Source organism: Chionomys nivalis, chromosome 17 (assembly GCF_950005125.1).
Source record: "Chionomys nivalis chromosome 17, mChiNiv1.1, whole genome shotgun sequence".
Lineage (NCBI taxonomy): Eukaryota > Metazoa > Chordata > Mammalia > Rodentia > Cricetidae > Chionomys > Chionomys nivalis.
Genome location: NC_080102.1, coordinates 16629495 through 16643256, shown reverse-complemented (window position 1 = coordinate 16643256; position 13762 = coordinate 16629495). Strand labels below are relative to the sequence as shown.

At 40.3% G+C, this 13762-nt stretch overlaps 1 protein-coding gene across 1 annotated transcript in view; it reads left to right on the top strand.

Annotated features, from left to right (window-relative positions):
• Nucleotides 1–5758, top strand: part of Mrpl13 (mitochondrial ribosomal protein L13) — a 28444-nt gene extending 22686 nt beyond the window's left edge. The window contains exon 7 of the mRNA XM_057791825.1: nt 5475–5758. Coding sequence (XP_057647808.1) covers nt 5475–5496 — 22 coding nt within the window. The 3' untranslated portion in view covers nt 5497–5758. The remainder of the gene's footprint in view (nt 1–5474) is intronic.
• The last annotated feature ends 8004 nt before the right edge of the window (nt 5759–13762 follow it).

The window sequence follows — 13762 nt, the reverse complement described above, 5'->3', positions numbered from 1 at the left end:
AGATTTTCCATCTCCAGCCTTCCCTCGGTTTGTATTTTCTTCATTACCTCCATTTCATTCTTCAAGTCTTGAACCGTTTCCCTTACCTGTTTGATTGCTTTTTCTTGTTTCTCTTGGGTATCTTTGAGAGATTTATTCATTTCCTCTACCCTTTTGTTTGTCATCTCTATTTCTTCATGGCAGTTTTTCACCTCCTGTTTAAGGTCCTCTATTATTTTCATATAGTTCCGTTTAAAGTCGATTTCTTCTGGAGTAGGGTGTTCAATTCTTGTTTCAGGATCCCTGGATTCTGGTGAGGTCATGTTGCCTTTCAGGTTGTTGGAGGAATTCTTGCATTGGCGCCTGCCCATCTCTTCCTTCAAATGGAGCCAGGAGAGGCCAGGTGTCTTGGTCCAGTCTTTGCTGTGACTGACTCTCTGGGTGGATCTCCTCAGAACAGCAGGAACTGTTCTTGTCTGGATAGAACTCCTCAGCACTGAAACAGGGATGCCTGGTAGCCAAAGACACCGAGGACAAAAGGGTGAACGTGGGGGGCAGGGCGGGGTCGAGTAGAACACAGGAGACCTTGTATCACAAGCTGAAGGCGCCCCCTCACTCCCTTGCAGGGACCTTCAGGCCTGCCTGGCAGGCAGACACTCAGCCCTCTGGATGGGTAGCCTTAGTGCAGGAGCAGGAAACTGTTCCTGAGCCAAGGCCCGGGCTTTTCTTTATGGGTCATTAAAGCCGTGGTCTTTTCTCCTAAGTTATGCAACACATGGTAGCTTCTATTGCCAAAATAATGATATACATTTACTGAAATTTTATCATGTGTAGGTATATTAATCATTTATCATAAACCATTCAAAATGTAGTTTTCTCTGCACATTAGAGCTGGCATCAGGTTCTGATAGTTTTTAGTGCATGAAATGCATATGGCCAGGAACAGCTTCTTAGACAGCCAGCTCTGCCCAGCTGCGGGACTGAACCCTGCACTGTCATTACTGCGATAAGAAATAGACTTGAGTTAGATGTAATCTTAATAAGCTTACATTTCAGTAACCAAAAGTAATTGCCCCTGCTGCCTATACCATTGATGTTGAACACTTTGTAAATTCTAGTAAATTCTGTATAGTTTGAGGCAAAATTAAAGTATCACAAATACCACTCAATTCAGTGCACTCAAAGTAGAATTTCTTATTTTTGAATGTTCACCTTTATGAGATGAACATTTCTCTCCTTTTGGAAGAAGAACTTCAAATAAACTTTTATTCCACTAAAAATAGCTGAACCAAGATTGGAGTGGAATCATTAGAAATAATTAGAAATAATATAATAATTAGAAATAATTCAGGATCCATCTCATGGTGCATCTGCAGAGACATGACTGAAGCAGGTGTCACTGGACCACACCAGGAGTGAATACTCTAGGAAATAGCATCTTTTGGGTTTTTTTGTATCCCTGGTAATGAAAATTATATGGGGACTTTTGGTAATAGAGAAACTTATAAAATTTTCTTTTCGATTCGAAGTTATAGCTTTTCAACAACAGTAATAATTGTCAACCAAAACATTAAACCAGCAAATGATTAATAAGTTTGATTTCATCTTTATTAAAAACTATCAATTGGGATTTTATTTAAATCAGTGATTCTCAGTCTGTGGGTCACAACCCCTTTGGGAGTCAAATGACCCTTTCACAAAGGTCATCTAAGATCACTGGAATACACAGTTATTTACATTACTGTTATTAACAGTAGTAAAATTACAGTCATGAAGTAGCAACAAAAATAATTTTATCTTTGGGGGTCACCACAACATGGGGTTCTGTACTGAGGGTCACAGCATTAGGAAGGCTGTGTTCTTTCCATCCCTACTCTCAGCACACGCTAATGCACTTTTCCTAGTTATTCTTTAGTCATTTTCAAATAGTGGTAGGAGATGAGAGATGAAAGCTATTGATAATAAAAATCATAGCTTTTTACTTAGAATTTCTCCTTATTTATGAGAAGAAATTAACAATTAGCAGGACTATTCTTTCTTTACACTTTAGTTGCCTGAAATTTTAGCTGTCAAGTGGACAATTAATACTTTCAGTAATCATTTCCATAATTGTTGCAGTTTTGCCAGCATATTACACAACTCCAATAATTATATACTCTGCGGTACTCTTGTTGAAATGGAAATTTTTTATTGTGTAGGCTAAAAATAAAACTTGGATCATTGTGGTCTTTAGTTTTGAGTTTTACATAGTTTTGTAGGAGCTTTTATTTGGAAAGACTACATTGCCTTTTAATCCCTCACTTGTTAGTGATGCTTTATATTAAACAAAATTCACCTTTATAGAGAAACTGAGTAGAAATTTTGAGCGTCTTTTGTAACAAGTCTTTCTCTGGCCAGCCAGCTCCCAAATAATGACATGCAGACTTCTTAATTATGAAAGCTAGGGCTGTAGCTTAGCTTGTCCCCTTAGCTCTTATGACTTAAAGTAACCCCTTTATATTAATGTACTTTTTACATCATGGCTTTTTACCTTTCTTTCATCTTGCACCTCCTGATTCTTCTCCCTCGCTGGGTGGTGATTCTGCTCCTTCTCAGTTCTTTCTCTGCTTGGAAGTCCTGCCTATACCTCCTATTTAACTCTCTATTAAACACTTATAGTGACACATCTTCACACAGTATACAAATATCCCACAATATTTCCCCATTTGTCTGAATAAAAAGGAAAGGTTTTGACTCAAATTCAATAAAATTATATACAATAAGAAAAATTATATAAGAGTTACATTCACGCCAAGGAGTGGTATCACATGCCTTTAATCCTAGCGCTTGGGAGGCAGAGGCCAGCCTGGGCTATAAAGTGAGTTCCAGAACAGGCTCCAAAAAGCTACAGAGAAACTGTGTATCAAAAAGCAAAACAAAAGTTATATTTACAATGTCCAGTTGGTTTGCATTTGGCAAATTCAGAGAAAATACTCCATTATCTAGCCTATCTTGGTAAGTCCAAAGTTTTATTCCTAATTTACTTTCTATCCTTACTTGTATTACCAACCCAAGACTATCTGTTTAGACCTCAAAACATTTTCTTAGATAAACACTGTAAGCTTTTATGTTTCTAAACCTTATGCACTTTATAAAGATATGTAATTTTCTTTTTTGAATTTGGTAACAAGGAAAACTGTAAAACTGTAACGATCTATTCTTTAACTTCATCAGAGACCCGAGAAGAATATAATATTACTTGAGTAAACAGGAAGTGCATAGGAGGCAACTTCCAAAACTATAGAAATGACAGAAACATCTGGTTGCATGGGCAGTCAGCCATGGTTTCTCTCCAACTTTGAGACATCCATCTTTAGTATACAGGCTAAAGAATATCACTTTGCTATGAAACAGGAATTTTGAAGGACTGTCCTACCTTGTCTTGCAAAGTTTGGTAGTCTCTTTTGTGTCTTGCTTGTCCAATTTGGACAGCATAATATCTCTGGTCGAGGGAAGGGTAGTTTTTATCTAGTAGCTAATTTTGCCACAATGAACACAAACTCCATATGGAGGTTCTTTATCATCCTTTTTTTTGAAGTAAATTGGTGATGCCAGGAACAGACAGGTCTCACTGTCTAGAAAAGCTATTAAAACACCTTAAATGCCATGTTCTGTAGGTCTCTGAAGTGTTTGAAGACTACCTCTCTAAAATATATCTCTGTTTAACCTGGAAAACATATCTAGCATGACTACAAGTTTGATTATTATAGATGAATACCAACCTGTATTTCTTAATTATACTTTACATTTTTAAATGAACTACATGGGTATACCATAAACAAGAGTAGAAACACATATACAGTATATTAAGCAAAAATAACCTTAAATTTGTTCCAATATACAAAAATCCATACTAAAGTAAAATATTTAAGATTAGAAGGTTCTTTTTAGTTTGAAAGTAGAGTCAATAATCTATCCTTTCATCCTATCATTTCTATATCCTCCTTTTTATCTTTTTAGAAAAAGATCTCTAAATTTAATCTTCTTTGCTTAATTTTTTTTTATCTAACCATGACTAGTAACAACTTGTAACCCCCCCCAAACAATGACAAAAATCCATAACCCACTGAATGACATTAAAGCAATCCATTCCACCTCTTGGGAATGAGGTTTTCTGTCTGGACCTGGCTTTACTAAGCACCTGCAGCATTCTCTGAGTGTGTGAGACAAATCTTAAACTGCTCTCAGCTCCCACGCAGCTCAGCTTAGCACGTGGCACTGGCTGCTGGCTCCCACCCACAGATAGCAGTCAAGAGCTGCATCTGCATACACTACAGCCAACCTAAGTGACCACACCACTAAGAAGCTATGTCTGGCTCTGTGTTGTGTGTTTGGAGCTTTTCTTTTTAAGCTTTCTCAGGTCCTATGTGGAAATAAATATGTGCCCCCATGTTGGACACCATATTTAATGAGTCTGTCCTACAGCCAGCTCCCAAATTATCCCAATAATAGCCCTTTATTCTTGTCTATGTTAGCCACATGGCTAGGTACCTTTATTTCAGTGAGGCAGTCACATCTTGCTTCTTCTGTGGTGGGCTCACAGCTGCAGAGGAATGGACTAATATTAAGTTATAAGAGTTAATAAGAAGCCTGAGCTAATGGGCCAATCAGTTTATAACTAATGTAGACCTCTGTGTGATTTCTTTGGGACTTAACGATTTGGGTAACCGGGCAGGACAGAAACCCCGTCATCATACCTTCTCTAACCCTGTAAGGAGCAGGGATCCAGGTTGGCAGCTTCAGGGTTTGCTATAACTGCTAGCTAACCTGGTCATGTGTTGTTTTCCCACAAGACTTAGATTAATTTGCTGTTCCTCACAGTCAGGAGCTATTAGCTGAGCTTAGGGAAGACGGAGCTTTCCAACACTTCTATCCAGTTCCAATGAGTCCATCCCTGGTGTAAGCCATAGACCTGGGAATTTATAGTGCTGCATTTACTTACATGAGGCCTTCTAAGCAACCGTTCTTCTGGATAGGAACAGATCAGCAACAGTTGTTAACATAGAAAGAAATCTATTTTAAGTGAGGGGGGAAAAAACATGACTTTAAGAGTTTTGTTATCTTGTTTCTTAAAAGCACATACAGCATGCATCCCGAGGTCAGAGGACAACATGTGAGAGTCCTATTGCTCTTGCCCTGGTGTGGGATCCAGGGGTCAATCTTAGGTCGTCAGGCCTGTACACCAGCACCTCTACCAGCTGAGCCCCCCACCAGCCTGAGAAACTGAGCTTTTTAAGTTACTAAGTACATAGGTGTTCAGGCACAGAGAGAATATGGTTTGTATTCTAGAGTGCTCTGAAATTGTCCCCTGCATTTTGTGATACTTTGGTTTGAATTAGGTGCTTCTCAGTGAGCAATCCCTTCCATTTTAAAGGGGAAAAGTAATCTTTTTCTACAGCCAGGAGAAAATGAATTAATGATTCATGAAGAAATATACACTGTTTTTTGTCTTTCAGACCTGAAGATTATCGACTGTAGAGAAATGGAAATGGTCAAACACAACAGCAAGAGACTGAATCCTTCATGAGGAATTCCCATGACTGAGGACAGAGAGGAAACAGCACTTGATCTTGCTCTGCGGACACTCGAAGTCAGACCTCAGCAGGAGATTGCAGTAGAACGTATTACTTTACAGAAGTGTCTTATAGAACCTGATTTAAATGGTGTAAATGTTAATAAAATTGCTTAGTTATCTACTCAATATGTCACAGCCTACTGAAAACAGCCCCCGTACAACATGCAGTTTAAGAAGCCAAACATCCCCATCTGTGTGCATTTTCTCACCAGAATACTGTCCTTGTACCCGTGAGCAAGGCCCATTCTCCGTGTTCCTTTCTTTACCTGTTCTATCTTTCCTCCTGTTCTGCCATACTCATCACTCTGGCTTAATGCAGTAGTGTTTACTCTAACGAGTATATGCTGATGTCATTTTCTCCTGTGTCCTACATAGCCAGTCCTGTTCTTTATGGTTTTAGGAGGTGCTAGAGGGTGTAGGAGGTGGGGGCCAACTCAAGATGAGATTCCTCTGGCATGCCTTTCATGAAATATCCCCCATGCTGCATTTGGGCTTCTTGGTAACTCATGCTTCCGTGAGCAGCTCCAGTGAGCTCATTGGTTCAGCAAGCCATGCACAGGTAAAATCATTGTTTTGGTTTGTTGACCTGTTAGTCAGTCTTACAGAATCTTCAACATAGCTGTGACTCTTTTTTCGGGAACCTCTGTGTACAGTTCCCCTGTTGGCCAAGCATCATTTTGTACATGTGGGAGCCAGTGTTGTTTTATGTCCCATGGTGCTATGGGGGCTGGGTATTAGGCTCTGGTAAAGATGAGGCTGAGTGGGCCGGAATGCAGTCTTTAGGAGAAGGAAACAGTGAAGCCAGTGAGAAAAGACACCCTTGATAATATTCTCAGCCATCATTCGCTGGGTCTGCATCTTATTTCATACTACATGTGTCATAACATTTATGTGAACATCTCACAGCTAAGTAGCGAGATTCATGAGTATGATTAATGAGAAGACATAATGTCTCGTTTGTAGTTTCATTGAAACTAGGCTCAGCATTTTTTCAGTCATTTAGGAAAATATATCATATACACTAAAGTTCTCAGACTAAAATATACACAAATTCTCAATTTTTAAAGGATTAAAATATAACAATTTAAGAAATGTATGAGTAAGAGAAGGAATGTCAAAAGGGTTTTGTTTTAGTTACCTGATGTATACTCAATTGCTGATGTAGTTGAAGGTGAGTGTTGGCCAGTTCTGGAGTCTGCATGGATGTGCTCAGAAGGAGATAGCTCAGTTTGAAGGAAGATCGATGAATCCCAGAGTCTGTCTTGTTAAGGCTGTAGCACAAGAGGTCCTTAGAAGCACCTACAAGGGTCTTTGCATCCAGGCTGACGGAACTCTATGATGTGATACCTTCTCCATTGATAACAGCACCTGGTTTTATCTTTCATTCATTTAGTTCTTTATTGCCCAGAAAGTCACTATGGAAAGACTAGCCTATTCTGAATTGCGTTATCATTTGTATGATTCTGTAATCCTGTGCAGTGCCATTTTATAGCAGAGAGAACTCAGATAGCTCTTTGCCCAGCCATCATTTTATAAGGTGATAACTGATTTCTTTTTTCCCCAAATAGATCCTAGATTAGAACTAATGGGAATGTATTTGAATGAGAAAGCCAAGGGCTTTAGTCACTTATACAACTGATTTTTTTATAGTTCCATTTGTTTATTAATCCTTAACCCAGAAGATTGACAGTCATAAGCATAAGGAAAATTCTGCAACAAAAAGTCAAATTTTAGAAAAAGATTTAAGTGTGTGTCCATTAAGATGACTTTTACATCACTGTAATTTAGCAAAAATGCTACAAGAAGGGAAAATCATCCAACAGAAATTTCCCTTTTATAACAGTGACTTTCTGGCAGTCTCAGCCAAACCATGAGAATTAGAAGGATATAATGCATCAAAGATAAGCATTATCAACACTCAGGAATATACCAAGTGAAACCAAATATCATAAACGTGGTTTAAAATACCTTTAAGAAACACAATGTGTAGTGATGAGGTGAGCAGGCCTGCTTTTCGTCCTGCCTGGCTTCCGCACGGCTAGCTTTACACCTGAAATAACAACACACAAATTGTATTCATTTAAACACTGCCTGACCCATTAACTCTAGCCTCTTACTGGCTAACTCTCACATCTTGATTGACCCATTTCTATTAGTGTGTGTAGCACCACGAGCTGGTGGCTTACCAGGAAGATTCTATAACCTACATCCATCTTGGGCCAGAGCTTCATGGCAACTGCCTCACTTCCCTTCTTCCAGCATTCTGTTCTATCTTCCCTGCCTACCTATGTTCTGACCTATCAGGCCAAGCAGTTTTCTTTTATTAATTAACCAATGAAAGCAACAGATAGATAGAAGACCCACCTATATCAACAATGTAAGAAATTCTAAGTTACTCATCCAGGTGGTCAGTGGTCAGTGAAGATGATCATCACCAGCATCTTTAAAGTTCATTGTTGTATTCTCAGGTGAGGCTTGCACGTGTTCGCTGTGAGAAATGTGACTCTGAGGTTCACCTCCACTTCCGCAGAGCAGGAGCCGTTGGGAGTCCCTGGACAGAGTACTTTTCCTCCATCAGCATAGTCTGCCATGTGCTATCCTTTTCCTTTAATTGATGAAACCATCAGGCTTTTCTTATCCATCAAGGTAGACTACCTAATTCTGAGTGTTTAGTTATCATATTTGAAAGACCCTTTTTATGGGTCCATTTTCCTTTAATGGAGATGGCTTAGATACTTACTTCTTTGGATGCGAAGTACTTATTTCTAAGGAGAGAGTGGATGTTTTCCAAAGGAGTAAATCTTAGAAGAGCTTTAGTTGTCCATATATTAAATAGATATAAATATTTATCCATTAAAATTAGTTCCATTATCATTATTTAATTTGGTAAGAATGTTCCAAGTAAGAAAAATTCTCTTTAGAACATTATACCTAAGGTTAAGGCAATGGGTTTCTAACAAGTAAAGGTTTTGCCTAATGAAAAACACATATAAGATGTATAGAAACCTAATTTAAAGTTTTAAATGTCTCATTTAATAAAAGGAAAATGCCCTGTTTTTCTATGCCATTTTTAAAACATTTCTAACTATCAGTATAATTTAAAAAAAAATTTATTGTAAACAGAATCAAGCAGTTTTATCTCAAGATACGGAATTTTGGCCTTAAATTTTTTAATAACTTTTGTATTATAAACAGCTTATCAGTTATAATCCTGCCCATTTCCCTTGTTTCGTGCTCACAGTCTATAGCATTTTGATCCTCTAACATTTGCATTCGGCTCCATTTTGGTACAGTTTCTCTTAGCATCCAAAGTCTCTTTTGCAATCAGAAGCATTTCCCCTTCATCATCCTTCTTTTCCAAAGCTATATTGCATACTTCTAAACTTTATATCTTTTTTTACTTGATAGTTTTTTCTTTATCATTATTATTGCTACTTTTATAGAATTTAGAAGACATTTTAAAGATAATTTTAAATAAAAATTTACGTGAAATAAAATTCTAATTAATATATAATTTTTAACTTAGAACCTTTTGGAAGGGAATCCTTATCAAGATGTATAACATTATCTGTCATTGTTTAGTGAAACGTTTATCTTATTACTCTGATGATCCTGCTATTACCTGTATACTTGTTGGACAAAAACTGGGTCGAAACTTGATTAAGGTTTCCTGAGTTAACCAGGACCCTATTGAATTTATTAAATAGATTCAAAGTACTTTATGTACAAAGAACTATCTATGACTTTATTTAGAAATGTCTACTTGTAAGAGTATTACCCTCTCTGCCAGTTCCTAAACCTGAAAAAGAGGTTGGAGAGATGGACCAGCATTTAAGAGCACCTTCTGCTCTAGACTGGAATCCGAGTCCCAGCACCCAGGCCAGTTCCTGCAAGAGTCACATTTACCCAGCCCCAACAGGCTCAGCCACCTGAAAGATGCTAGATAAACCTGGGTTGGAGTAGGAGTACCTCACTATAGTGCCTCCCAAATGAGCATGGTGACAGGATGTCAGCCAGTCACCCCATCGTCTTGGGGTCAACCAAGACAGCAGGAAAATCCAGAAAAGGCTCCATGACAAAGCAGGCATTTAAACTTCGCTTATTCTAGTTCTTCCGCTAACTAAATAACTATAGCTGGAGAGACTGAGGAGTAACCTCTCCTCGTCTAGGTGAGCTGTACCTACAGGATGCTAGTAATCAAGGAATGCTGTCTTCTTCAAAGGCGATTGGAGAGTAGAGTTGGGTTGTTGTTTTTGTAAGATATAACAGATGCACTAGGTTTAAAACAAAACAACATAGCAAACTCCCTCCAGTGCTTTCTGCTTTTCATCTCTGCCCTTCCAAGCTGGAGCTAGACTCCGTCATTTGCCATGCGCCTCTTCTCCTATGCTGCAGTTGACCGAGTTGTTTAGCCACCTTCTCCTAAGAAGGGGCAAGGGGCAGCCAAGAACAAGGCTAAGTGTCAGGATTCTCTTGGAAAAAATTCCCTTTGTGGGACAGGACAAGTAGTGAGATCAAGACCTTCAGAGCGTAGAAGACCCAGAGGGATTTTCAGCCAAGCTGTGCAAGGTGAAGGTGGAATCTGAACTGGATTCCCCTTTAGGGAAGTGTCAGCTTTCCAAGACAGACATTAAGGCTTCATGTAGAGCAAGCCTGTCTGTGCTCTATGCACTACCATCCAGTTCCTGAGCTTCAGGCAAGGGGCTGGAGGTTGAAACATACAAACACAGAGACAGCACAGGTAGAAAGACAGAGACAGGAACCTCTAGTCACTGGTAAGAAGCCCCCTATTCAATAGCACTATGGAGGCTTCTATACCCAAAGGTCAAGTGGGCCAACAGGTGAAAACCTTATCCTCTGATCCTCAAGGCCAAGGCAACACGTGCTCGTGAAGCAGAGCTGGTAAACAACTTTGACACAGCTTTTAGTAACTCAAATCAGAAGGAAAGTACAGATCTCTAGCAGGGAAGAGCAGCTGGAGGCCAGGACTCCAAATGGCCCCAACAGCTTCAAGTCAACATAGGTATGAGCATTCCTCTACTCTGCACAGAAGGCCAAGTAGTTTTGCAGCCTCACTGCTGTTTGGGCTTTACCTTGGAAGAATGGGAATCTGAGATGGCACCAGGAAAACAGATGGTGAGCTCCAGCTCAGGGCCAGGTTTTAGTAGGCTACCAGCCAGTAAGTTTCAGTATGTGTTTTTTACGTGAAGGAAGCTTTAATAGGATCCCTGAAGAGACAAGCGTTTGTAACCAGGCCATTTGGATGGCAAGGTACTCTTTGATTTCAAACAAACCTGACTTAGCTCTGCTTTTGCTACCTTCAGGCTTCAGTTCCAAAGTTAATTCCTAGTAAGCCCTGTCGGACAGTGGCTTGAGAAGACAGTTGTGTTGTGGGGGGCACCTGTGCTTTACAGGCTGCTGGAGCTGGGCTCCACACCTCAGGCTGCATGAAACCCTTGCAAATAGATCCTTTGAAATTCTGCTGCTTTTTGGCTGCTTCTGCAGCAATCACAAACCGAGAGGAGTCTATCCAGCTCTTCAGAGGGAAGGCAAACTCACAGAATCCAAATAAAATATTTGGATAGCTTGTTAAAACAATATTGCCAGCAATTTTTCCCATTAGTACACTGTTACCCGCATGGTGTGGAGGCAGAGCCAGGAAAGCATGGATAAAATGTGAATGCCCTTGTTCTTCAGAAAGTTGACCTAGAAGTCGAAACTCTGAAGTGCTGAGTAAGCAGAGTGCCAGTTTGTGCCGTGCTACCTTTCTGCTCGGTCATCCAGGCCGCATTTGTGACTCACTAACCAGACAGAGCCTGAGATGCATATGTAACTGAAATAGTTCCTCCTGCTATGGACACCCACTCAAGTGAAGGCAGGCAGGTAAGATAAAATCATAATACAGAAGTCAAACCTAAGTTACACAGTTACATAGTAGACTTTAAGTGTGAGGTCTCTCAGCTGTCACCACAGTAACCCTACATAATGGCCATCCCAAAACAATATATTTTATTCATATATGCATGAGACATGGATGGAGTTCCACTGACTGCAGCTAGGCTTAGCGGGCACTACTGCACCATTTAGCGTTCATTCAAGTCTTGTCTCTGTGTCCCTGGTTATCCTTGCATCAGCCTCAGGGAAGGCAGGGAGATAAGCTGACGCTTGTCAAACCTGCTATAGTATGTGTGTTAGCGTCCGTTGACTGTTGTAGGCCACAGTCATGGGCTTGGGAAGTCTTCTCATGGGATGAAAGAGATGCAAAGGGTGGATGGGTTTGTATTTAATTTACTCAAAATGAAATGAGAAGAAGGCTAAGAAGCATCAAAAATGTCACAAGTAAGGCATATTACAATGCACAAGAACATTTGAGCGAAAACTTCAAGGAGGGACATTATCTGGGAAAAGAAGATTCGAGGCATACAGGAGTGGCTAGTGCAAGCACCCTAAGGCGGGGCACATCCAACATCCTCAGAGAAGGGAGGTTGAAATGACCAGCCATGAGGCAAGTAGTGGAGACAGAGTTGAGGTAAGGACTGTTATAAAGTGATGAAGAACTTTGAAGCAAGACAAGACTTACCTTGGAAAGATTGTCATGGCTGAAGGATCAATAATTGACTATAGGGAAGCAAGGACAGAAGCAGAGAGACTTGTCAGAAGCAAAGGGAGGCATCTTGGGCCAAGGTAACAGCAGAGGGAGGGGGAGAGGCGGCTAGACCAGTGAGATTTGGAAATGAGGAAGATGACTGTACATTGATCCACCTTCACCCTCCTGGTAACCCAAAGCTCACCTAGAGCTTTGCCAAGGTATACTATTAAGAGGAAAGGAGGAAGAGAAGGAAGCAGATCGATCAGGCCATACTAACAGAGACATGAGCAATGTGTAACAGGATCTCCTCACATCTGACCTTGCACACCGTGTGCTGTCCCTGAGTTTGACATGGTTCTGACTCCTAAACTCGAGGCAACTGGGGCAGCATCAGGTGCAGCCAGAGGCCAGGGCAGCAGACTTATTCACTTGCCTGGAAGTGGCCTGTGAATATATCAGCTTAGAATTGGCACTATACAGAGATGGACTGCATAGCGCAACTTAATAAAGATGTGTCTGTGTATTTCTGTGTATCTCTGTGTGTGATGTGTGTGTGTGTGCATGTGTGTGTGTGGTATGCTAGTTGAAATCTATCAATGCTGACAGTCCTAACAAAGTAAACTCAGCAATAGTGTTGTCTGCACATCCCCCAATGCATACATTTGGATGCCACTCTGTTGTGACTTTAAAACAGAATGTGGAAGTTTTAAGGAAGCACCCCTGCCAATCATGAGGACGAATATTAGCAGCAGTTCTGTGACCCAGCTCCACCACTGATGAAATGACCTATATTTGTGTGGTGAGCTATCATTAGAGGTCTACTAAAGAATTCGTAATACATTATTTGAATTATTACAAAAGAAAATTGAGGGTAGGGAACAATGGAATGAACAGAAACCATGCTGAGGAAGGTCTCTGAGGCCCTACCTGCCTCTGATTTTACAAGATAAAGTGCTGGAGCCTCATTTTATAGTGCTTTTTAAAGCGCTAGAAAACTAAGATGGTGCCCTTTGGCTTTGAATATTGGTTAATGGCAAGTCAAGTTTAGTTCCTAAGCTATTTTGGCGATTCCCAGTTCCTGATGTCACAGCGTACACACACATCAATGAGTCAATCTGTTACATCGTAGATGGAGAACCAGTGGGAAACTCAGCAAAGTCCTCTCCCTTCAGTTGGTCTCTTGTTTCACTGATAGGGACTTCTTAGTCCCTGTCACTAACTTTTATCCTTGCTCCTTAAGTGCCATCATCTCTGAGGTTCTGCCCTGGTACCCACATAGACTCTTTGGTCAATTACCTCTACATATGCATTATGAACTGTTAGCATGTAATGAAGTCTATACCTTCAGATCTGCACAAGCCTCTGCTGAGATTCAGGCTTGTCTCTGTATACAAGCCTCCTCTCCTGAGATACAGGCTTGTCTTTCTACTAGGCTTCTCTAACTGAATTATTTCCTAAGCCTCTCAAATAAGGTATCTATCATATGAGACACCCAGCCTTTGCCTGCAGCGGTGTCTTCTGTTTGTCATTTGCAGAAGTCAGAAGTTGCTAAATTGATCATGAAGAATTTGCCATATCCA